This window comes from Erinaceus europaeus, chromosome 12 (genome assembly GCF_950295315.1).
Source record: "Erinaceus europaeus chromosome 12, mEriEur2.1, whole genome shotgun sequence".
Classification (NCBI taxonomy): domain Eukaryota; kingdom Metazoa; phylum Chordata; class Mammalia; order Eulipotyphla; family Erinaceidae; genus Erinaceus; species Erinaceus europaeus.
In genome coordinates this window covers 4,660,257-4,686,976 of record NC_080173.1, presented here as the reverse complement: position 1 = coordinate 4,686,976, position 26,720 = coordinate 4,660,257, and the positions used below count along the sequence as shown (strand labels likewise).

The 26,720-nt window shown below is 44.5% G+C and overlaps 1 protein-coding gene across 2 annotated transcripts in view; it reads right to left on the bottom strand.

Annotated features, from left to right (window-relative positions):
- CEP112 (centrosomal protein 112) overlaps positions 1–26,720 on the bottom strand; it is a 416,214-nt gene that overhangs the window by 157,239 nt on the left and 232,255 nt on the right. The window contains exon 1 of one of the 2 annotated variants that reach the window (XM_060202614.1): positions 15,688–15,901. The exons of the other annotated variant lie outside the window; for it this stretch is intronic. Within the exon in view, the coding sequence (XP_060058597.1) occupies positions 15,688–15,831 (144 nt within the window). The 5' untranslated portion in view covers positions 15,832–15,901. Of the gene's footprint in view, positions 1–15,687; positions 15,902–26,720 lie in introns of those variants that run through there. 2 annotated transcript variants of the gene reach the window in all.

Here is a 26,720-nt window from a genome sequence, read left to right as displayed (position 1 = left end):
AAGACAATGATAAGACAATCTGGCAGCTTTCAAAAAGTCAAAGTGACTTTCAAGCACTGCTATTTAAATGGGCAGACGCTTCTGTAGATGTCAGTGGGAATTTTAAAAAGAGAACTAAGGCTTTTAAAAATATGAAAACATAAAACTGCAGAATACCTTTAGGATTTATACATAGTAAAAGTTTAGGTTTTGACATTTTAAAGATTGAAAGGAAAACCCGACAAAACTTTCCTAAAATTACTGCTGAACAAAATTGCTGATATGAGAATGGATATCCTTAGGGCAGTGAGAACATACAGCAGAACCCCAGTACGTGAATTTGAACATCTCCTCAACACCACAGGACCCAGGTGACCAGAAAGTCACACTTCAGGTCACCCTACACAGAAACGCCAGGGCGTAGTCCAGGGTTCATCCAGAGATCTGGACCAATAATTTCAGAAAAAAAGGTACATTAAGAGGATTCCACCAAGCCAAATGGATTCTGACTAAAGACCAGAATGATCAAACAGCTTTTAAAAAGGGTTGACAGATCAGTCAGGCACCAACCCCCTCCTCCCACCGCAACCCCCCCCCCCCCCCGCCAAATATCTACTTATTAACACAAGGGAGAAAGAAGACCAAAGTACCACTGAGACACTTGCGATGCCAGGATTGAAGTCAGGAACTCATGCTTTTAAGTCTAAAGCTCTAGCCACTGCACTACCCTCCCTGGACCACATCAGCTTCCAAACTGTCAAGGAACCAATCAAAGCAGAGTAAGAAATACAAGAAAGGAGCCTTGGCAAATGAAAGGTGGAGGTGGTGAGGGGTTAGGAAGCCGGATCGGAGTCTAGATGGGGATGTGCAGTGACAGTAAATATACAAATTGATCAACAAATTCAATTACACCCCCCACCCCTCCAATTACTTTGCGAAGCAAGAGCTTTTCTGTCCTTGCTCCGAGACTTGACTGAACTCCTTGGACGCAGGCATGGGAAACATACACCGTCCGGCATGCGTCTGGGAGAAAGATGCACCGGGCTGAGAACCTTAGTTCTGCGATTTGTAGCAGTGTCGCTCTGAGCGAGTTGCTTACTTCCTCTGAGCCTCAGTATCTCCGACTCTTCTACGTTTCTGTCTTCAGTTCTGAGAATTGACGTAGGTAGCATGGCAAAGTCAACATGCCAGGCACATAGTAGATGTCTTATTATTATTATTATTATTATACTGAAACATATTGTATATTGTTTATAAGTTATGTTAACGAACATAAATTATATTTAAGAATTTACAGGAGCACAGGAAATGTAAAACAGAGTATGTTGTTTGATGTTTAAGAAAAATAGAAAAGAGAGTTAACTTGCTTTAGGATAGTGACAAAACAGACTGCATGGTGAGGCAGCAACATCTGTCTTGCTCTACTGCAAAGCAGACCCTTGTGGCTTTGTTTTTTAATCACTTCACTGAGAAAACGCCGACATGGAAGAGGGCTATTATCGCAGGAGTACAGTTTCACGTCTCTGCAAGACAGGTGTTAGTTATCAAAGCTCACTCTCCACCAAGCCTCACCACCCTCCACTACAGAGATTAGATGCTCCGCTTTCCTCACCAGCTATGTGTGGCCATTTTCCAGCCCGAGTCCCCAACCGCGGGGACAGGTCAACAATGACATTGCAAACTTTAAAATATTTTTATTTACTTTATGTTAATGAGAGAGACACACAGAGAAAGGGAGAGAGAGAGGGAGCCGGGTGGTAAGGCTGGGGGTTAAGTGCACATGGTGCAAAGTGCAAGGACCGGCGCAAGGATCCCGGTTTGAGCCCCCGGCTCCCCACCTGCAGGGAAGCAGCTTTACAAGCGGTGAAGCAGGTCTGCAGGTGTCTGTCTTTCTCTCCCTCTCTCTGTCTTCCCCTCCTCTCTCCATTTCTCTCTGTCCTAACAATAATGACATCAATAACAACAATAACAATAACCACAACAACTATTAAAAAAAAAGGGCAATAAGAGGGGTAAAATGGTCTCCAGAAGCAGTGAATGCACAGTGCTGGCACTGAGCCCCAGCAATAACCCTGGAGGCAAAAAAAAAAAAAGAAGAAGAAGAAGAAGAAGGAGGAGGAGGAAGAAAAGAAAGAGAGGGAGAGACACAGACCAGAGCACTGACCAGCTCTGGTTTACTGAGGTGCTGGAGAGTGAGTCTGAGGTCTCAGAGCCTCAGGCATGAGAGTCTTTTAGCAGAACCACTATACTGTCTCCCCAGCCCACAATGCAAACATTATTTTTTACTTATTAGTGATTTAATAATGATCGACAAGACTGTGGGATGAGAGGGGTACAATTCCATACAGTTCCCACCACCAGAGTTCCATATCCCAGCCCCTCCATGGGGAGGTTCCCTATTCTTTATCCCTCGGGGAGCCTGGACCCAGGGTCATTATGGGGACCAGAAGGTGGAAGGTCTGGCTTCTGTGATGGCTTCTCTGCTGGCAACACCCACATCCAGGGGAGAAACAAACTGCTAACTAGAGCAATGGGGTTTGAAAGATCTTGCATTTCCTGATGAAACAGCTGGGGCAGAAGTGAGCGGGATGACGACTGGGGCCACCGAGGGGCAGGTGGTCCGGGCTGAGGCCCAGTGCCCTGGGGTGGAGGGAGGCGGAGGGAAGTGACTGCACTGAGGTGACTGACTCCTGTTTGGGGGGAGAATCTCCGGACCCAAAACAGACTTGAAGGACATTTTCCCGATACAAAACTTTTTAAGGGAAACAAAGGAACATAGCTAACAGATCAAGCACTTTTTTGCAAACAGAGTATCTTTATGTATTCAAGGCGCCACCTCTCATATAAAAGAGATGAGAAGCTCATAGTCCACAAAGACAGTAGCCATACCAACAGAGGACAGAGTGGGATTCTGTTTGGTTGTTTGGCTGGTTGCTTTTATGTTAACACTGGTGATTCCATTCTCTCTTTTCAGAGAGAGAGACAGACAGACAGACAGACAGACAGACAGACATGGTAAACACAGGCAAAAAAAGAGGAATTCATTTTTCAAAAAATATTTATTTATTCCCTTTTGTTGCCCTTGTCGTTGTAGTTATTATTGTTGTTGTTGTTGATAATGTCGTTGTTGGGTAGGACAGAGAGAAACAGAGAGAAGAGGAGAAGACAGAGAGGGGGAGAGAAAGATAGACACCTGCAGACCTGCTTCACCGCCTGTGATGAGACTTCCCTGCAGGTGGGGAGATGGGGGCTTAAACTGGGATCCTTGTGCTTTGTGCCACCTGCCCACCTGCGTTTAACCCGCTGCGCTACCACCGGCTCCCCAGGAATTCATTTTTCAAACCAGAGCACTGCTCAGCTTTGACTTATGACACAGAGATGCGGAGGGGGGGTGGGATTTGAACCTGGTACTGTGGAGCCTCAGGCATGAGAGTCTCTTTGCATAACCATTATGCTATCTCCCCCTGCCTGAGAAGAGGAATTCTCCCAGTGCAGTGGAGACTAGGCTTGAACCTGGGTTGCACACAGGCAAAGCAGGCACCCCAGAGATGAGCTATCTCGCCACCCCGAGCCCCACAACTTCTTGACAAATGTAGTTTCAGAGTCATGAAGTCAGGAAGTGTAAATTCTCTGACTCTGTTCTTTTGCAGAATTGATTTGGCAATGCTTTGCATGGTTCAGTGAGATTCAGAATCTGCTTTTCAGTTCCAACACAGAAACTGGTGATCTAAGCATCGACGTAGGAGGAAAGATATTCTGACTGTTGACTTTTCTGATTCATTAAATTGTCATTTATTTTCCACTTACTTAGGACTTCTTCAGTTCACGTCACCGATATTTCAGAGTCCCCAGCACACAGATCTTACATATATACTAAGTCTTCTAAGCATCTCATATTTTCATTACCATTTTAAATACTATTGATTTTTATGATTTAAATTTACATGCAGAAAACACAGGTATTCTGCAGACTGCCAAGTATACTTCACTTATCCTGGGGTCCGCTCTGTATCTAATTTGAGCTGAAAATAAGTTGGCACTATTTTATTCTCAACTACACTTCATGGGGAATGAAACTAATTTGTAATTTTAAAAGCTATTATGTTAAAATCTCTTTTCATCCTTTATTTCCAGATCAATAACCCATTTTTTCTTTTGTATTTCCTATACTGAACACTGTCTACCTCAAATTGCAGTTAAATAACACATGATTGAGTGTAAAGTTCAACTGAACTGAACGGGTGTGACAATTTAAAAGCAGTCCAGAAACTCAGGCACTAACATGATAAACAATTAGAGAAGTAATTATGTGATTGTTTTTCCTTCACTCAAAACTGTTATAAATTACAAATATAATTTACATACTTCAGGTAAAAGAAAAAATGGGTTTTCTTCTTTCTTCTTTTTAAAGCAGTGTCTTTATTTCATGTCAAACATCATGAACTAAGATAATATCAAAATTAGAAATATTTTTAGTCCTGTAGAAATGGGGGGGGTGGCGCACCTGGTTGAGCGCACATGTCACAGTGCATAAGGACAAGGACCCAGGTTCGAGCCCCCGGTCCCCACCTGCAGGGGGAAAGCTTCACAAGTGGGGAAGCAGGGCTGCAGGTGTCTCTCTGTCTTTCTTCCTCTCTGTGTCCCCCTTCCATCTCAATTTCTGGTTGTCTCTATCCAATAAATAAATAAATATGAGAAATAGGAATTTTATAGTAACTATCTAAGCCAATAAATGTACACATTCTTATTACTTCTCCATATTTTTTTCAGTATTCAGTTGTGGTAGATAAAATTATTATCAGAAGCAAAAACTAAAGCCAATAAAAGTCTCTAATTACTACACATGAGGCAAATAGTTGGCAAATCACAATCTATTAGCTTTCTCCTCAAGGTTAACACTGTCAGACTATTTTATAACAAGATTAATTCAGGATATTCCTATTTAATCCTCTTTAAATGGTTGGAGACTAAATGATTTCTACTCAAGAGAAAATGCTACTAATATAAGATTTTGGCTGTCTAGCATAGTGGTATTTGAACAGCAGCAATCAACATTTGTTTTAGAATTGCTCACCCCCCACACACACACAAAAAGGAGAGAGTCATCTTAAAAACAGAGACGGGAATGTTGACTAGACAGATGACTCCAGGTTTCCCAGAGTGGTTCATCAATTTTTGTTAAAACTGGCTAATCTGTCCAATTTGTTAAAATTTGGTTAAATATTACCTGGTCACTAATTTGTCTGATCTCAAAATAATTTCCACAACAGTTTATCAGTTCTCAAAGAACTGTAGAGCTCAGATTGTTTCCTACTTTTAGGAACGTTAAGGTAAAATGACACCTAGTGCACTGCCAGTCTAAGAAAATACGCTGTAATGATGTCCCATTCTATGAACCTACCGCGGATGATGTCAGCCACGCTGCCTACTGTCCTCTTCATAAGAACACCTTGTGTGTTTTTCTCTAAGGACTTTAATTCTGGGAATTTGAACTAATGACTTTTCAAAAGTCTTAACGTTTATGGATGCAAAGTTGGATGAGAGTTTTACTGTGCTGGACCTGGTTCTCCTCGGGATGACCTTGAGGTGTTCCTCGGAACACAGAGCGAGACTGGAGGACTCCCCTAGGAGGTGCATGCTCGCCCCCCAACCTGCCCCAAGTAGCAAAACTGAAAAAAAGAAAACCTTGTTTCTGGCCTGATTCTATTTTTTTTTTCTATTGGGGACTCTTAGAACTGACTTCTCACTTAACAAGAGTCTGCAGTTACATGCAGAGCTTGAAGGAATTATGGTAAATGTGATGTGCCACGAGAAGAAGGATGAGTATCAGATGCCCTCGTGCACAGGTGGACCTCAAGAAACCAGGACAGAACAGGAGAAACACAAAGTCAAGTCTGCACTGGATTTGCTCACTGTACAAGAGCAGAGGACTCTGGGGAAGGAGGGCCGGGAGGCGGCTGTGGGGTGGCAGCTGGCTTCTGGTGGATGACTGCGAAAGGGGACCCATGGTGAAGGTGAGAGCCTTTTACAGACGCCTATCATGGGGAGATGAGATGCTGTACCCACGTGCCAACAACTGTCCTGTCAGCCATTAGCCCCACAGTAAAATGAGAAAAAGAAACAAAAAAGAATAAGTCACGTTTGGCGGTCAGGGAATTGCTCCCCTGGTAGAATGCACATGGTTTAGTTTGTTTCATTTTATTTGGGGGGGGGGGATAATGATTTGCAGGACAGCTGTTAACACACTGGCACAGTCTCTAACGGAGATGTGAATTGACTCAAGCCCTGTGAAAAACACTCTGGAAGTTACTTAACACACGAGGAATGTACCTACCCTGTGATCTGGCAGCTCCCAGTACACAGAAACACCCACCCAGAGAAGTCTGTGCACAGAGAGGTGTACACAGACATGGAAGCAACTCAGATGTCCAACAACAGATGGGTGCTTGGGAAAATGATGGTACACGGACACTGTGGCTCGCTACTCGGCTGTAGGGAATGATGGATGGGGTCTTCTCTTTTTCCATATCTTGGATGGAACTGGAAGGGGTCAGTTCAGTGAGAGAAATGGCACATGCTGCTGTGTACCAGGACCTAGCTCTATGCCCCCCCCCCCCGTCACTGTCACCACATGGGAGCACCAAGCAAGGGGCAAGTTTCACAAGTGGTGGCACAGTGCTGGGGTGTTTCTCCTCTCCCCTTTGCCCTCTCACACTATGGGGAAAAAGTTCACTGGGAGCAGTGAAATAGTTGGGCACAAAACCACCTGTGAGACCCAGGCAGCAAAATAAATAAATAGTCACTCTTGACTTTGTGTCTTTCTTCTGTGACAGTATTTAAAAAAAAAATCAAAATAAGAATTTGCACATCTCCAGCATAAACTAAACCAAGAAAATGCCATAATTTCAAAGAAACTTGGAGGCAAACAAATAAATAAATAAGTAAAAATAAGTTAAAAATAATAATTGCTACAGGCAAGTCTCACTAATGTAAGGTAAAATAATTGGACAAAAGCCCAAGATGACACAGGGTAACCGTATAGTCTCAAAGCATCTCAGAACATTTCACGCATTTTACAACTTCAAACCAAGAAACTTCCTGTAGAGAAACTTGGGAGATACACTTGAGTCAAGTGACCAGTGTTAATGCCTCCAGCACATGAAAAAGATACTTCCACAAATAGCGCTTCCTGTGTTATTCTCACCCCAAATGCCTGGCCTGTCTAATCACGGGAAAACAGAAGACCGGCCCAACGTGAAAAACATTTTATAAAATAACTCCTGCTCTTCAGAAAGTGTCAAGGTCATCACGTGTAAGGAAACCCGAGGAAGTGTCCTTGATGAAAAGAGACTTAAAAACCAGGACGGCTAAATGCAGCCGAGATCCTGGAAGGACAGGAAGGGAGTGGGAACACGGGCACGCTGGTCACGTTGCAGACAGCGCACGAGGTCGGCGCTGTCTGCAACGTGGACAGGAAGTGCTGCGCCAAGTGCTAAGGTCCTGCTTCTAGGAGGCTTGCAGAAAGCGGAGTGAAGGATGCTCTTTACTAGTCACAAAGTCTCCAGTAACTGCAAATAAAGTTGTGAAATATCATCTTCAGCCTTTTCATAGTGGCATTTTTCTCATCAACTGCTATTAATTCCCCCAGTTTGATCTAGCTCACAGTGTCCCATTTTTTTTTCCCATTGTTGTTGGTGGTGTTGTTCTTGTTGTTAGATAGGACAGACAGAAATGGAGACAGGAGGGGAAGACAGAGGGGGAGAGAAAGACACGACACCTGCAGACCTGCTTCACCGCCTGTGAAGCGACTCCCCTGCAGGTGGGGAGCCCGGGGGCTCGAACCGGGATCCTTATGCTGGTCCTTGCGCTTTGTGCCACGTGTGCTTAACCTGCTGCGCTACCGCCTGGCCCCCATAGCATCCCATTTTAAATATTCCTTGGACTGACTTAAAGTTTTTCATATCTAGTACCAATCTGTTTGTTCGTTTACCGTTATTGAGAGAATGTTGTCCTACAAGACTATTGTTAGATTAGGAGTACACTTTCAGTCTCCCTAAAATGTCAGCACACCTTATCCACAGCCAAAGCAGAATCTCACCCTCCTATTGTGTATCTGTGCCAATTTTAATACTATACTTCAAGGACCACCTTCTCCATCAAACATGCTAGCACTGCTTCATACCTCAGGTTTCACAGCACTGCACCCTAATCTAATCTAGAACTGCACTATGTATGATTTTTTATATTATGAAGTTACATATCGTTTCATTTCTCATTATGATCGAAAACACTGACAAAGTTATTTCTTTATTTTTCCCCAGAGCACTGCTCGGCTCTGGCTTATGGTGGTGTGGGGAACTGAAGCTGGGCCTTTAGGTAACTATTATGCTATCTACCCGACCCGCCGCTCTTTGTAGCGAGCACTGTCCTCTGTGCTTATTAGCTGTACACTACTGACAACAATGCTAGAGGTTTAAAGTCCAGTTCACTCATTCCATCATTGTGCTGTTAGACATCAAACACAAGACTAAACAGACAACTAGCTAGACCCTAAGTGTGGCAAATCTTACAGCATCTGGTTCTTAAGAAGTCTCTAAATTGTGTGAGATTTTTTATCCTATTTAATAAAAGAAGTCTAGGGGCTAGGTGGTGGCACACCTGGTTGAGCACACATTACAGTGTGCGAGGACCCAGGTTCAAGGCCCTGGACCCCATCTGCAGGGAGAAAACTTCACAAGTGGTGAGGCAGGGCAGCTGGTATCTTTCTGTCTCTTTCCTTCTCTCTCTTTCCACCTCCCATTTCAATTTCCTTCTGTCTCTATTCAATAATAAATAAATATGTGAAAAAGCAGTGTTAAAAAGAGGTCTGGATTGAACAAACTGTAATTTATTATCAGATTGCAAATGCATAGCTTAATTATAAATCTTTAAATGCTCACATGATGCTAACCGGACTTCCCTGGGCAGACGACCCCATCAATGTGTCCTGGAGCCCCGCTTCCCCAGAGCCCTGCCCCACTAGGGAAAGACAGAGATAGGCTGGGGGTGTGGATCCACCTGTCAATGCCCATGTTCAGTGGGGAAACAATTACAAATGCCAGACCTGGGAGTTCGACAGTAGCGCAGTGGGTTTAGCGCAAAGCCCAAGGACCAGCATAAGGATTCTGGTTCGAGCTCCCCACCTGCAGAGGAGTGGCTTCACAGGCAGTGAAGCAGGTCTGCAGGTGTCTGTCTTTCTCTCCCCCTCTGTCTTCCCCTCCTCTCTCCATTTCTCTCTGTCCTATCCAACAACAATGACATTAACAACAATAACTACAACCAAAAAACAACAAGGGCAACAAAAAGGGAAAATAAATAAATGTTAAAAAAAAAAAAAGCCAGACCTTTCACCCTCTGCATCTCATAGAGACCCTGGTCCATACTCGCAGAGGGATAAAGAATAGGAAAGCTATCAGGGGAGGGGATGGGATATGGAGTTCTGGTGGTGGGAATTCTGTGGAGTTGTGCCCCTCTTATCCTATGGTTTTGTCCGTGTTTCCTTTTTATAAATACAAATAAAAAAATCTTTAAGTGCTCATTTGAACAATCTTAAAATTACTCATTCGGTTGAATGTGAGATGCGCAATAACAAAATCATCTGCCACACGTGCAAAAGGTACCGATTTTTTATGAGATATTTCCTAGGTCCCAGGGTAGCTTCCTTAAGAGTCTTCCGAGGACTTCTCCTGACTTGTTAAATTCATGCAGAGGAAGCAAGTGGCTATTTTCTTTGCCAAGAAAATACAAAGGCTGAATGTCAAGGAGTTTCTATTAGCCAAATTCACATCTGCACATACTTAAAAATGTAGCTTTTCTTTGATAATAATTTGTAATCTACAAAATGTAAAAATCATGATATAATGTTCTACCCTTGGCTGATTAACTGGCATCTTAGCCACAAGTGCAATGAGAGTCTCTGTCATCACTAAAGTTGGATTTATGTGTGTGTACTAGTAATTGCAGGGGCCTGTTTATCAGATATATTTGCATATGAATGTGTTTGGCTGTGAATCAGAACAAAGTTTAAAATATGCCTTAATAATTTAATGAACCCACTGACATAACTAAAATAGTTTAAAGGGAATATAATTTAAGATACGGGAGATAATTTAAAACAGAAGTAGTTTCCTTTAAAATTAGGGGGTTCTAATACTACAAAGAAAGAATGAAAGAAAACTCATCTAAGTAATATCGTCTTAGCCCTTAATGATTAGACTTAGACCTAATCTAGTTGAAGTGCCTAAAGAAGGCACAATAAATTCTCTAATTGATTAAACTTAGACCAAATTAGCTTAGCTATTTAACAGAAAGGCCCAAAGAAGAGAGGTCCCAGAAAATGAATTCTGGCTGGGCTGAACAAATAACATTCAGTGCTTAAACAGCTGGGACAAATTCGAAAGCCCTCAGATAAGAGAGGACAAGGGCAAGAGACAGGCTCACTGAATAACGACGCTTTGGGTCACTATCTCACCACCTCATCATCTGGGGCTCTAGTCAGAGAATCCTTGGCTTCCCACACAAATATGATAGGTCTAGACCTCTACTGGATCCCTCTCTGCACCACCACCGGTCACTTCCACCAGGAATGTCATCACAAACCTTCTTGAGGGCCCTCTCAGGACCTTGCCCTCACCATAGAGAAGCTATGGTAGGGACGGCCCCAGTCTCTGAAGGGAGGCTGGGGTAATCCCTCCCTGCCAGTCCAAGAAGGCTGGTCCTGCAATGAGTGCGGCCTGCACTGTTCCCAGCTGTGACCATGAGCTGTGAGCTCAGACCCATAGGGATTCAGAGGTTGCACAGGTTCTTGTGCTAAATATTTATATATGCATGCATGCCCTGGGTCAGGTGGCTGGTGGTAAATAGCTAATTCTATCCACAGGATAGTTTCAAGAATGGGAGCTACTCTCCGCCCTAATCCATCTCTCTCTCGCCCTTTGCTCCACTATGGCACCATCTTCTCAGACAATGGTTTTACCCAATTTCATGCCAGCTATCAAACTCAAGCAAAAACTACCACAGTCGTGAGCCCCTAGAATCATGCCTGAAATGGGCTTCCCAGCGTTCTTCCACCCTAAGATCCCTATCCCGTCTTCTCTGTTCATTAGCCACTTGGTCTCACTTTATGTCCTGCCCCCTTCCAGACACCAAGCTGCAGAGGCTACTACCATGATTCCACCCTGACTTCCCTGGGCAGACAACCTCACCGGTGCTCCCTGAAACCTCACCTCTCCAGAGTCCTACCCCACTAGGGAAAAACAGAAACGGGCTGGGGGTACGGGTCCACCTGTCAATGCCCACACCCAGTGGAGAAGCGACTACAGAAGCCAAAACTCCTACTCTCTGTACCCCCAAAACAGTTTTGATGTATACTCCCAGTGGGAGAGAAATGATAGGAGGAAGAGGATAAGAGGGCTCTGAACTTCAGGTCCCAGAGAAAGAGGACAAAAAGGAAAAGAGATATTTGGATGAAGTGATAGGTTCATGAGTGGCTTGGGGGGTGGGGGGGGGAGAGGACTGGATCTGGAAGAAAAAGGGGGGCAGTTATGTACAGATGTAGACAGGTAGCTGCAGAGGTGATGGCTCGCCCACGTCTGCAACCTTGAGAGGACTTCGGTGGTTCACCGTGGAGGAACTTGGGATTCATTCCCACTCTGGTGGTGGGAATGGTGTGCAATTATACCCCTGTTGACATGTAATTTTGTAAATCGATACTGAATCGCTACAAAAAAAAAAAGTAATATTGTCTTATGCAAAGGTCATTCTAGGGGACCAGGTGGTGGCGCACCTGCTTGAGAGTACACTTTACAATGTGCAAGGAGGACTCGAGTTCAAGCCCCTAGGCCCAGCCTGCAGGGGGAAAGCTTTGTGAGTGGTGAAGCAGTGCTGCAGGTGTCTCTCTTTCTCTCTCTCCCACCTTCCTCTTGATTTCTGACTGTCTCCATCCAATCATACAAAAAGAAAAGAAAAAAAGGTCACTCCAGGGCACGAAGGAATAGCTCACCTGGCAGTGCGCACTGTCGTTCACAGAGCCCAGGTTCAAGCACAGGGTCAATGCTCAGGAACGGCAGGAAGCTCCAGTGCTACAAGTCCCCCGCTTCCTCTCTCCCTCTCAGTAAAAATGTGGCCTGGGAGAGGTGAGGTCACATGTGTACAAGGGCTTAGCTCCTCTAAGAAAAGGCCATTCATTCGCTGAGAATAACTTATCAGGATTTTTAAAAAATAATATTTATTTATTCCCTTTTGGTGCCTTTGTTGTTTTATTGTTGCAGGTATTATTGTTGTTCTTGTTATTGATGTCATTGTTGTGGGATAGGACAGAGAGAAATGGAGAGAGGAGGGGAAGACAGAGAGGGGGAGAGAAGGACAGACACCTGCAGACCTGCTTCACCACCTGTGAAGTGACTCCCCTGCAGGTGGGGAGGCAGGGGCTCGAACCAGGATCCTTACACTGGTCCTTGCACTTTGCGCCACCTGCGCTTAACCTGCTGCACTACCGCCGGACTCCCTTATCACGATTTTTAACCAACTTTTTAAATATTTATTTATTTTCCCTTTTGTTGTCCTTGTTGGTTTTTTATTGTTGTTGTAGTTGTTACTGTTGTTGTTGTTGATGATGCAGTTGTTGGATAGGACAGAGAGAAATGGAGAGAGGAGGGAAAGACAGAGAGGGGGAGAGAAAGACACCTACAGACCTGCTTCACCGCCTGTGAAGCGACTCCCCTGCAATTGGGGAGCCGGGGGCTTGAACCAGGATCCTTATGCTGGTCCTTGCGCTTTGCGCCACCTGCACTTAACCCGCTGCGCTACCGCCCGACTCCCCCAACTTTTTAGTAGCAGTATAGAAGTAATGTACTGCAGGTTTGATTCCTCTAGTGTCTATGCAAACATTTTGTGATATTTAAGTAGTAAAGGCTACTGACTCAATGAGATATTCGTGAGTCATTATGGTCTTTTTCATTGATTAGAGCATGCAGATGAAGGCTAACCTGTAGCTTGAGGAGAGGTATTCAGGGACTGGGCAGTGGCACACAGGTCACCGGACCCTCCCCACCTGCAGGGGAGGGTGCCCTTCGCAAGTGGTGAAGCAGGTCTGCAGGTGTCTGTCTTTCCCTCTCCCACTGTGTCACCCTGCCCTCTCAATTTCTCTCTGTCCTATCAAAAAAAGAAAAATAAATAGCTGCTGGGAGCAGTGGACTCCTGAGCTGGCACCCAGCACCCATGATAATCTTGGTGTCAGTAAAGAAACCTGAGGTATTTAAATAACTGTCATGTATTTGAGCATATTACTTCTTTTAAGAAGCATATTCATGCCATAGGCTACAAAAACATAAACTGAAAAATTCCTTGTTTTTGCTTCTCTATGTTCTAAGTTATCTTTCTGCTTGGTGGAGGTGACATTTGGTCCTTCATGTTAGGTTTATTTTGAGAAATCATTTTCCAAAATTCACCAATCTAGGGCTAGGGAGATAGCATAATGGTTGTGCAAAAAGACTTCCATGCCTGAAGTACCGAAAGACCGAAGTTCAAAACCAGCACCACCATAAGCCAGAGCTGATTCTGCGGTGGTACAAAACAGACAAATTAATTAAACAACAAAATAAAAACCATCAGTCTACTGATAAAGTGCACTGCTGTGAGAAATAATAAAATATGTTCATATATGCTGCTTCATTAGACAAAATTAGTCACGGATGGGGAAAGCTATAAATAACTACTTGTTTGATTATGTTAAAAAGAAGGCTCAAAGGCTATAAAAGCGATATTAGAACTAATACCTGCAGAGAGGTCCAGAGAATCAATATAAAAAAATCCAATCATAACGCATATTAGTACATATTCTAATGTTTAGTTGAAGTGAATAATATGAAAGACACTTACATAAAACAAAATGAAATGAAACATTCATATACTGAGAAACATAAACACTGAAGATTAAAAAAAATTTTCAAAACCTAGTCACAGGGCTAGATGTTCTCTATGTTCGTCGATCGAAAGACTCAATGTCATTAAGGTTTCAATTCTCTCCAAATTGAGAGACAGATTCCCTTTCTTGTTTTGTAAGTCCTAGCAGGATTTTGCATGGAGCTCATTATACTGACTCCAAGTAAAGAAATGCCATTGGCAACACAGTTTAGAGAAAGAATAGCACCAGTTGGTCAATTCATATTCTCTTTCTCAAAGACAAACTATGAAAGTTAAGGTAAGTTAAAAGGCAGTGTGGCACAGACACGGGACAGGCCTGGGCCAAGGGAGCAGAATGAGAGGTGAGCAGGCACCAAGGAAGCTGCGGAAACAATGCAGCAGAGAAAGAACAGCGACCCCCCCCCCCCCACACACACACACACAGACAGGCAGCGCCTCTGAAGCACTACTTTGCCCCTATCACCAAGCAAGTGACTCAGACCACAGTCCTCAATACAAAAACAGAAGTTTAGGGGGTCAGGCGGTGGCACAGCGGGTTAAGCACAGATGGCGCAAAGCGAACGCAAGGACCTGTGCAAGAATCCCGGTTAGAGCCCCCGGCTCCCCACCTGCAGGGGAGTCGCTTCACAGGTGGTGAAGCAGGTCTGCAGGTGTCTGTCTTTCTCTCCCCCTCTCTCCATTTCTCTCTGTCCTATCCAACGACGATGATGACGACAAGAATAACTACAACAATAAAACAACAAAAGGGAATAAGTAAATAAAAAGAATTGGTGGATAATGGTTACAGATCCAGGCGTTTTTTTTTTTTTTTTAACATTTTATTTATTTTCATAAGAGAGAAATAGGTAGACTGACCAGAGCCCTGCTCAGCTCTGGCTTGAACCTGAGACTTTGGAGCCTCAGGCATGAAAGTTACTTTGCAGAACCATTGTGCTATCTCCCTAGATGTAAACAAATTCAAGACATGGATGGTGGTGATGGCTGCATATCAATTTAAATGTCCTTAATGCTACCAAACAATGTTTAAAGTCAAGCTAATTGTGAATGATAATAATAGATAAGAGAAGTAGTAGAAAAATAGAATGACCCAAAACAAAGGGCCTGAAGTACTGGTGCAGTTTTCTTTTTAAACGTGGGAAAGAAGTGCTATTAGTTTACGAGGTCCCTTGTCCAGTAAGTTCTGCCTGATTCTACTCTTCCCAAGCGCCCTCCTAGGCGTTTTCCCGTCAGCAGTGTTCAGCAGATAAAGACATCCCCATGTCATGATTCCCATGAAAAGTAACTACAGCACCGCTTGTCTTACTATCCTGCCACACTACAATGAATCTTTTTGAGGAGAGGAGCTGTTTTCATATTGTTGAGTCAGCCCAAGAAAGACATTTTTTGTTTTTTTTATATTTGTTTATTTTCCCTTCTGTTGCCCTTATTGTTTTTCATTGGTGTTGTAGTTATTGTTATTGATGCTATCGTTGTTGGATAGGACAGAGAGAAATAGAGAGAGGAGGGGAAGACAGAGGGGGAGAGAAAGACAGACACCTGCAGACCTGCTTCACCACCTGTGAAGGGACCCCCCCCCCCTGAAGGTGTGAGCCGGGGGCTCGAACCCAGGATCCTTAAGCTGGTCCTTGCGCTTTGTGCCACGTGCACTTAAGCCGCTGTGCTACCACCGGACTCCCTGACATTTGTTTTTTATTAGCACCCCCCCCCCCGGCATGAACACATGAGTCCTATCTTGGCCTTCCTTACCTTCTTCTCTTTGAGGCCAGATGGTCCTGTGTCCCTCAGGGGCCTCACCCTACCAGACTGCTCTCTCTCTGGGATCTCTTCTATCAGACTGAGGGCTTGGTTTTCTTTGGGAGGCGAGATGTCTACAGTCACAGAAGTCCACATTTCTTTGGCCTTGCCATTAAGAGCCCAGAGGCAGAGATGAGAGCTTTCTGAGCAGGCTGCGGGAGAGGTTTACATTCAGCTTCTGTTGGTGCTAATGATGAGGGCACAGCCTCCCTGCCCTGACAGAAAGATGACCTGGGTCGGGGGACAGACTATTTGAGGTCCCTACAACCTCTCAGGCAGAAGTAAGGAGGGACTGGTAACATCACAATTGCATGGCACCGCTTCTGATGTCAGCTGGTGACGTGCCGGCACTGAAGGGCCCAGGGCATGCCTCCTCTCTGCTCTTCTGCTCAGGGCCAGGACTCCACTCTCCCCTCCCCTCCCTTTCCCTTTCTTTCTTCCCTTTGTTTCTCTCCTCTCCTCTTCTCTCCACCCCTCCCCTCCCCTCCCCTCTCCTCTCTCCTGTCCACTCCTCTCCCCTCCCATTTTGCTTTTTTCTCTTTTCCCCTGGCACCTCCTCTCCCTTTCCTCTCCATATTTGATTTTATTATGTCAATTAATGAATCACAGAACATATGTCTACACATGTGTACAGTTTCCAAGTTCTGAATGACAGATGTCTGTTACCTACTCTTGGACCCCATGCCCCCACACAGGCCCCCAGACACCCTCTCCCCCCGGCCCCTATTCCCATGTCCTCCCCAGAGTCCCTTGCTTTCTTCTTCTAGCGTTTGCCAGTCCCTTGCTTCGGCGCAGCACACCACCACTCAGTCCAAGTCCCACCGTCCCTTTCCTCCCTTTCCGTCTCCCAAGTTCCTCCTGCGTGTGGAGTTGTCCCGTACTCATCCTCTCCGCCTGGCCTGTCCCTCCACTCTTCCTTCTGCTTCTGGCAAAGGTGAGGCAGAGACTGAAATTCCAGTTTCTCGCTGACGGCCGGGTCTCTGATGATCGGCCTTGGCTCTCCAACACTGGTAGCATCGCCCTGTCCTCCCTGCCCTCCCTTTTCCTACATGTTTGCTCCTTCCGTTGCTGCTGTTTTGAGTCCCCATTTCTATGCTACCACAGGTGACCTCTAAGAGTTTCTTCACTTCCTGCAGGACTCAGTTCAGTGATTCTTGCAAGACCAGACTGGAGCTGGGAGAATTCCTTTAGTTGCTGGATTTCTTTTTATACAGCTTTTGATTTGTCCTTCATACTCTAAGGATAGTTTGACAGGTCAGGGTATTCATGGCTGACGACGTTCGCTTAAGAGTGTAAAAATGTCATTCCATTCCCTCCTTGCTTCTTGGGTCTGTGCTGAGAGATGTGTTGGGAACCGGGTGGTTCTGCCTCTGCATGTCAGCTCCTTCCTTCCCCTGGCAGCCTGCAAGATCTCTTCTCGTCCTTACTTTTGGGAATCCTCACTACTATGTGACCTGATGTTGGCTGTTTGGGGTTTCGCTGTTTTGGCTTCTCTTCAGCTTTCCTTATATTTGTATTTTGTCCATTGCTCAGGTGTGGAAAGTTTTCTGCGATGATTTGTTTGAATACGTTCTCTGTTCCTCTCCCCTTCTCTTCGTCCTCAGTAAGTCACACACACACACACACACACACACACACACACACACACACACACACACACACATATATTTTCTGATGGGGTCTGGCACTTCATAGAGAATTACTTCACTCTTCATAAATGCTTCTTCCTCAGCAGCTTCTGCTCTGGGAGTGTGGTGGTTTATCTTCTAGCCCTGTTATTCTTTCTGCAAGCTGACTGATTCTGGAGAAGCCCTAGTGCTACCCAGTTTCCTTAACCTCAAGTATTTCAGGGTTCTCTTTATTTATTCATTCATTCATTCCCTTTTGTTGCCCTTGTTTTATTGTTGTAGCTATTATTGTTATTGATGCCGTCATTGTTGGATAGGACATAGAGAAATGGAGAGGGGAGGGGAAGACAGAGAGGGGGAGAGAAAGACAGACACCTGCAGACCCGCTTCACCTCCTGTGAAGTGACTCCCCTGCAGGTGGGAAGCCGGGGGCTGGAACCGGGACCCTTACGCCAGTCCTTGCGCTTTGCGCTGTGTGCACTTAATCCGCTGCGCTACCGCGCAACTCCCTCAGGGTTCTCTTAATGAATTCTTTATTAGTTCTTTGGTGAAGAGATCTCTGGATTCCTTACTTTGTGTTTGTATGCCATGGGCGGAGTCTTAGATTTCCTTCCTAGTGAGCTGTCTGGATCCAAGCACAGACACATTTTCCGAGTCCTTGTGATGGACATTTGCACTGCTGCCCTCGTTTTGGTGGTGCTGTGCTTGTATTGGTCGTACGCGGTGGTGGGAGCGGGGGAGCCTGCCATGTCACTCGGGCTCAGCTTGTGTGAACCTGCAGTGGGTGGTGGGTGCACTGCTGCCCCCAGCTCAGGGCTCAGCTGCATCTGCCTGCTTCGGACTGACTGCACGCCGGGTCCAGGGCCCCCTCTCCTGCAGTCCCCACCAGATGCACATTGTTGCCTGCTGCTCAGGGCTGAGAATGACTGTCTGCTTTCCACCACCTGCAGGCCTGGCACCGGACCTGAGCTGTCTCTGTCCCACAGTGTCAACCCTCGCCCTTCTCGTGTGCCTGTCTGCATGCACCTGGTACTAAGAAAGTCTCCTCAAACTCTGTACGTTGTGGTGTGAGGTTCTGAGTGGTTTTATTTTTTTTCTTTGTTTTATCTAGTTTCTCCCAGGTGCAATCATTCTATCCTTGATATTCCGCGGCCACATGCCCTTCTTTTTCCTTCTTCTCTTCTTTCCTTTTTCTAACATATGTTCATATGAGAGAAACGCATAGCATAGAGAAAGATACAGAGAGGAACCACAGCACTGATGAACTCTGACTTAAGGTGGTGCTGCCCTAAGAGCCTCAGACACTTAAGTCTTTTGCAAAATTATTTTTCTGTCTGCCCCAAGTCCCAGCACTTCCTTTTTCTTAATAACTGTAGTCTCTCATGGACATAAAAGGAAAGAAGCTCAAGACTCCCCAAGGATTAGGGGCAGAGCAACACTATAATGTGGCTTTTGTGCATCATTATTCAGTTTACAAAGTTTTTAGAAAATAAAACTTTTAGTAAAAAAAAAATGCTAATAAAGTAAGAGTTAAAAATCACATGTAATTTCACAGCACTGAAAAATTAACTACATATTTCTGGTTTTGCCCATGTGTTGAGGCAAGCTAGGGTTACCATACAGGCCCCAGATCAGATCGATAGGATTTACAGCTAATGGTATTTATACACTTTTCCGAGATTTGGGAGGTGCTCTCTGCCCTGACCCAGCTTCTAGGCCTATTTCCAACCCAGACACCATCTCCCCAGATAACACCTCTGGCCCACCTACATGCTAGCTTTCAGGCAGAAACTAGTAAAGTCATGGGCCCCTTGGAATATACCTAAAATAGAACTACTAACTTTTCCCAAAATGGAGACCCCAAATCTCATCCGATATATTGGTGCCTTTAGGTTCCAGATTATTAAACAATTTGTTCAGCTTTATATCTTAATGCTTCTTCAGACACCAAGTTGCAGAGGCTACCATGACGCCAACCTGACTTCCCTGGGCACACGACCTCACCCATGTGTCCTGGAACTTCACCTCTCAAGAGCCCTGCCCCACTAGGGAACGACAGAAACAGGCTGGGGGTGTGGATCTACCTGCCAACGCCCATGTCCAGTGGAGAAGCAACTACAGAAGCCAGACCTTCCACCTTCTGCTCCCCATAATGATCCTGGGTCCATAGTTCCAGAGGGATAAAGAACAGGGACGTTTCCAGTGGAGGAGGTGGGATATGGAACTCTGGTGGTGGGAAATGTATGAAATTTTACTTGATTATCCTATGGATTTGTTGCTATTTCCTGCTTTTTATTTTATAAATTATATATATATTTTAAAAGGAGAAGAGCAAGGGTAGCCATCCTCCCAGCATAAACTGGGCTTTCCTACTACTGCTCAACAGTCTGATGATAACCCAAACAAGCTGTACTCTCTGTATACAACAAAGAAAAGTCACCTGTTAAACTTGCTGCTATGAGTGGGTGGGGTGGAGTGGAGTGGGGGAGGTGTCGCTTCACAGGCAGTGAAGCAGATCTGCAGGTGTCTCTCTCAATCTCTCTCCCCTTCTCTGTCTTCCTCTCCTCTCTGGATTTCCCTCTGTCCTAGCCAACAACAATGACAGCAATAACAACAACAATAGTAATCACAATAGCAATAAACAACAAGGGTAACAAGAGGGGAAAAATGGCCTCCAGGAGCAGTGGATTCACAGTGCAGGCACTGAGCCCCAGTGACAACCCTGGAGGCGGAAGGACGGAAGGAAGGAAGGACGGAAGGAAGGAAGGAAGGAAGGAAGGAAGGAAAGGAAGGAAGGAAAGGAAGGAGGGAGGAAGCAAACAAGTGCTTCCTCACTTGTGAAGTGTGCTCTCTGCAGGGGCTGGGGCACGGTAACTGTGCATTCCAGCGGGTGTGTCACCGCCCGGCCCCGACTTTCTGGCCCTTGCTCTCTTCATGCCAGCTTTCTTGCTTCCCCCAGGCCGCCCATTCTCTTACACCGGGGTCCTTTAATAATTGCTCCGTCACCCCCAAAATCCGCCTGCTTAACTGAATTCCTTCCTTGGCCAACCATGACCACAGGGTTTAAATGATCCCAACCCTCGCTCTTACTATGATTTCGCTTTCAATAGAAGTGTGACACTAAAAAGAGTCTACGTTAAGTGCTTTGTTTTGTTTTTACCAGAGTGATGACCAGCTCTGACTTCAGGTGATGTAAGGGACTGAAGTCAGGACTTTGCAGCATGAGAATCTCTTAGCACAGCCATTATGCTATCTCTCTACCTTCTATGTTTGTTTTTTAATTAAGCTTTGAGCCATTTCCTTTTTAAAATAGGCTTTTAAAATTATCTTTTTTAAAAAAAACTTTTTATCTTTATTTATTGGATAGAGACAGCCAGAAATTGAGAGGGGAGGGGGAGACAGAGAGGGAGACAGACAGAGAGACACCTGCAGCCCTGCTTCACCACTGGCAAGGCTTTCCCCTTGCAAGTGGGGAGCGGGGTCTCGAACCCGGGGGGGGACCTTGTGCACTGTGACGTGTGTGCTTGGCCAGGTGAGCCACCACCTGGCCTCTAAAAATGATCTTATTTATTTATTGGACAGAGACAGCCAGAAATCAGGAGGGAAAGGGGAGGGAGAGAGGAAGAGAGAATGAGAGACACCTGCAACACGGCTGCACCACTCGCAAAGCTTTCCTCCTGTGGGTGGGGACCGGAGGGCCCGTGAGCACTGCGGCCCGTGCGCTCAGCCAGGCGCGCCGACACCTGGCCCTTTCTGTTGAGTGTTCTCAGTGGCAGGCCCACTGTTCTGCTGGACTAGGAGCTCTGCCGAGATGAGGTGAGAGCATCTGGTGAGAAGAGCAGGCATCCCGTGTTGAGACCGCACAGAGAGTCACTCACTGCCTGCTACCTACCCCTCAACAGCCACTCTTCTTTTTAGAAAACAGTCTCCCACTCTCTGAGTGCTGCACATGCTAAGAGCCCAGATTTCTCTAGCAGACTGTGGATTAAGAACGGCGTACACAATGGACATAGGACTTCCTGAAAAGGAAATGACTTCTCGTCAACGTATCTGGCCTTTCTAGCTGCTAAAATGACGACAGCTGGAGCGGCCGCCTTAATGCGGAGCTTGACGCTTCCTGTGGACGTGATACAGACATGCTACTCGTCCACTGCCGGACATCTGGAGCGCTTCCAAGTTTTATCTGCTATTACAAACCGCTGCCGTGAACATAGCTTGTACATGAATCTCGCTGGATAGGTGTTTTTGCTTCCTTTCGGTAAATCCCCAGGGACTTAGGGTAGGTCCATTTATGTCCTGAGAAATCTCCAGACTGCTTTCCCCAGATGCTGAACTTCCTAAAAGGAAATGACTTCTCTTCATCTTTTCTCTCCCACATGGGCTGGACCAATAGGCGTGCTCACCAGCAGCACACCTGTGCCCTTGTCCTTGCAGCTTCTCCAGAATTTTCGTTTCTGTCCTTTGTAATGGGTGACATTCTCAAAGGCATGAAACGATCTCTCACTTTATTTGCATTTCCTTGCTAATCGGTGACTCTGAGCACTGTCTTCTTGGTCCTCTGGATCTGTTCCTTGGTTAAGACTCTGTCCGTATCCTCTCCCCATTTTCTGTCGGGGCTGTTTGTTTGTTTGCTATTAAGTGCACTGAATTTCCTGTGTACTTTGGCTACTAGCACTGGGTCTAAAGTATGGCGTATAAAGATCTTCTCCCACTATGAAGGGTCTCTTTTTGTTTCCGTGATGGTTTCCTCTGCTGTGCAGAAGCTTTTCAGCTTAATGTAGTCCTGTTGGTTTATATTTGCTGCTAGACATGTGTCTTTGAAGACAGTTTCAGAGCTTAGCTCATGGAGTCTCAATAGATGTAGAGGAAGCCTTTAATAAGATCCAGCATGCTTCCATCATACAAGCATTAGGAAAGATTGGTGATAGACGGGAAATTCCTCACGCTAGCTGTGTCCCTGCGCAGCAGATCTGCAGCCAGGCTCATATGCAATGGGGAAAAACTTTATTTAGGTGCAAGACAGGGATGCCCACTGTCACCACTACTAGTCAGCATAGTCTTAGAAATCCTAGCCATCACAGTTAAGTAGGAGAAAGGAGTTAAAGGGATAGAGATTGGAAGAAGAAAAATAAAACTGTCACCATCTGCAGATGGTGCCATAGTATATATAGTAGCTGGAAAGTCCTCCGAAGAGAGGCTGCATAACACACTCTATTTACCACCAGAGGAAGACGGGTCCTGAAATTGGGGCAGAAAAGAACATCCAAGCGAGTCCACTAGGAAGCTTCTGGAAGTTACTGAAAAAATGTATCAATAGTGAGGTGGCAGCCTACAGAATCAAGCTACAGAAATCAGTGGCATTCTTTCCTGCAAACACGAAACTGGCAGAAGAAATCTGGAAACCAATCTCCTTTACTATATCATGAAGACCATGAAGTATTTAGGAATAAAGTTAACAAAGTGAAAGACTTGTAAACTGAAAATTATGGCTCACTGTTCAAGAAAATAGAAAGAGCTAAAAAGAAATGAAAATGGGGGTCGGGCGGTAGCACAGTGGGTTAAGTGCGCATGGCACAAAGGACAAGGACGGGCAAAAGGATCCTGGTTCGAGCCCAGGCAGTGAAGCAGGTCTGCAGGTGTGTCTTTCTCTCCCCTTCTATGTCTTCCCCCCTTCTCTCTCCATTTCTCTCTGTCCTATCCAACAACAATGACATCAATAGCAACAATAATAATAGCCACAACAATATAAAACAACCAGGGTAACAGAAGGGAAAAAACGGCCTCCAGGAGCAGTGGATTTGTGGTGCAGGCACCAGACCCTAGCAATAACCCTGGAGGCAAAAAAAAAAAAAAAGAAAGAAATGAAAACATAGCTCATATTCATGGAGTGAAAGTTAAAATTAACATCAAAATGACCAACCTACTACCTAGAGCCATATACAGATTTCATCCTAACACTATCAAGCTTCCACCAAATGTCTTTAAAGGAATCAAACAAAGCCACAAAAGCTTATCTAGAACCAGAAAATACCTATGATTGCAACAGAAATATTGAGAAAGAATAATACTGGAAGAATAGATATGCTGACCGGCAGAACAGATCTGAAAGCCCAGAAATGAGCCCTACATCTATGGGCATCTAATTTTTGATAAGGAGGCACAAAGGATTAAATGGAGGAGAATGTCACCAACAGATGGTGTTAGGAAAATCGGGCTGAAATGTGCAAAGGAATGTAACTGAATTACCACATTTCAGCGGAAAGATAAAGTCTAAGTGGATCAAAGACGTAGATATTAGGCCAGAAAGTATCAAACATAGAAGAAAACACTGTATTTACACACACACACACACACACACACACACACACACACACACACACACACACACTTAAGCCGAACTTAAAGAGATATTTTCTCCATTCTTGGTAGAAAAATTTCCATTTACATCCAAAAGGTAAAACCGACAATTTTAATGAATGGTAGAACTCTCAATAGATATGTGCAAAAGTATATTAGGAAGTTAAGCTAGAGATTAACAAGAAACGATAAATTCTGTGAATCGTCAAGGGATAGTTTAGAAGTGATGATTTATTTATGATTCTAGATTTTCAACCAATATTAACACAAAGTATACAGCTTTTTATCTTCTCCAGGTAAAGGAGTTCTATGGCCTAGGAAAGCTATGTCTTGAAGTTAAGCAACAGCTCCCCCAGACTGCTTGAAATAGGAGTGCTCTTGAACGTGCAAAGAGGCAGAGGGAAAAGGCTTTAGCAAAGGACGCTCGGGGGACCTGTGAAGCCATTCAGCAGTCTGCTTCCAGCTGAGCGCAGACCCACTCGGGGAGGGAGGGCAAAGTTGACAATATGAATATCCAAGGATGAACGGTGATGGAGTCTTTGCTTTTTTTTTTGTTTAATAAACAAACACCGCAGACATGAATCTAGGAAATAGCTACCTCACATCAGAATCAGAATAAACAAGATAGAGCTGCATAAAGGCCAAGTTTCTAGTGGGACACACTCTTCCTGGTTTAACTGAGACATTTCACTTGCACTGATTTGTAGGCATCTCAAAATGACACACACAAAAGTCTTAGCTCTTCCTCATGTTTGGAAGCTACTTTCTGCTCTAACACAGCATTATAGGCCTGTTATGCCCAGACAATACTTATAGCCCATTTGCATGTTAGGTATCAGGTTCAGGCAAAAATTACTAAAGTCATGGGCCCTTTGAAAAATGCCTAAAATAAACTTCCTAGCTTCTTTCCACATGAACACCCCTAATTTCATCTACTCTGTTCCTAACTTTGGATTCCTGTTGATTAAACAATTTGTCCTGCTTTATATCTTACAGCCTTCCAGTTACCATGTTGCAGATGCTGCCATGATTTCATCCTGACTTCCCTGGGCAGACGACCTTGCCAATATGTCCTGGAGCCTCCCCTCCCCAGAGCCCTGCCCCACTAGGGAATGACAGAAACAGGTTGGGGGTGTGGATCCACCTGCCAACGCCCAAGTCCAGCAGAGAAGCAATGACAGAAGCCAGAACTCCCACCTGCTGCACCGCATAAAGAATTCTGGTCCTCACTCCTAGAGGGATAAAGAATAGGGAAGCTTCTGATAAAGGGGATGGGGCACTGGACTCTGGTGGGGGAACTTACAGAAATGTACCCCTGATATCTTACAATGTCACTAGTCATTATTAAATTACCAATAAAAAATTTTAAAGTTTTTTTTTTAATCTCAGCTTTTGTATATTTAAATTAAGACAGTTCCTTTCAAAATTCAAAGAAAGTTTTAAAAGTGAGGTGACTTAAAGATACCACAAAGGAGAGCGTGGCACTGTGGTGGAAGGTGAAGTGTTCTAACACATATTTTGGGGAGATGTAAAATTGTATCCTTTCTTCAATAAAATACGTCAATAAAATTCCAAGCCTTAACAGCACACACATTTCTCACACTCACATTACGGACACACACGCACAGGTTTCCAAGGGACCTCTTGAGCCAGTTTTACTCCTGTTAGATTACTGTTTAGAGGACTCATTTCGATCCATTATGCGAGGCCTGTCTAACATACCCAGAGGAAAATATCAACAGGAAGGGCATCAACACTTGTGGAGGTCTAAACATTACACCAGGTGTTGTCTGTCTATCAGTCTATATCATTATTACTATTATTTGAGGGCAACATTTAATTTGAATTTCTCTGTGTGTAAAACTTTATATTTTTAGCAAAGGGAAATGTCCAGAACAGATCAAAGTAAAAAAAGAAAAGCACTGAGATTAGAGAGAGATCCATTTTAAGCCAGAATGACAATGTCTTCATAAGTTAATATTAATCCTTTAATTATCAATCTCAAAGGTCTGAGCAGTTGCTGTGACCTGAGCTTGGAATAATTATGCCATATGGAGCTTTTCTTAAATTTAAAAAAGATGCTAAATTGTTGCTCAAAGCCTTTTAATGACTTCAGGCTGGCAGACTTCCAGTATAATCCTTTGGATACCATTAAAATTAAGAGGCCAGAAACCCAAGCTGGGAAATGCTAAGTCAATTTCATAAGCGCGTAAGAGCATTTCGCTTACTTAGTAGAGTGTGGAAAGTGTTTGATGTGCTCCTACATTTTGTGTGTGTTAACGTATTTTTGAAATATGAAACCTTGAAGATTATAAGATACCGACTTATAATGGAGAACTCACAAACAAAAAGACAGACAGCTGATGGCAAATATAAAGAAGATCTCTGAGTATCACATTGTTAGGTGACAAAACAAAAAGCAAATGCCAAGTATATTTGCTTCCGAGAGCTTCACTATCCTGGAGACAAAGCAAGTTTATGTGTGAGAGTGAGTAGTTATTATTAGAACCCTGACAGAGGAGGAATGAAATATAAGTAACCAATCAATTATGGACATTCAATCTCACTTTGAATATCATAACTTAAAAACAGCTTCTCACCAAAAAATATCAAAAATTTGTCTTTTATTTATTATTATTTTTTAAACATTTTTTTTACTAGAGCCCTGCTCATCTCTGGCTTATACCATAAGTGCGGGGTGGAGGGGACTGAACCTGGGACTTTGGAGCCTCAGGCATGAGAGTCTTATTTCATAATCATCATCCTTTCTACTCCTAACCCAGAAAATAAAGTATTAATAATACTTGGTTGACTGAAATCACACTAAACAAGGAGAGGGAAGGGAATGGGGAAAGGGAGAGGGAGAGGGTGAGGGAGAGGAAGGGGGAGAAGGAGAGAGAGGAGGAAGAAGATGAATTCAGTTATAAACTTTGAAGTCACTAGTGTTACCTGTAGCTATGATGTCCACCTGCTGACCACAGGACTTGAGCCGATGGTCAT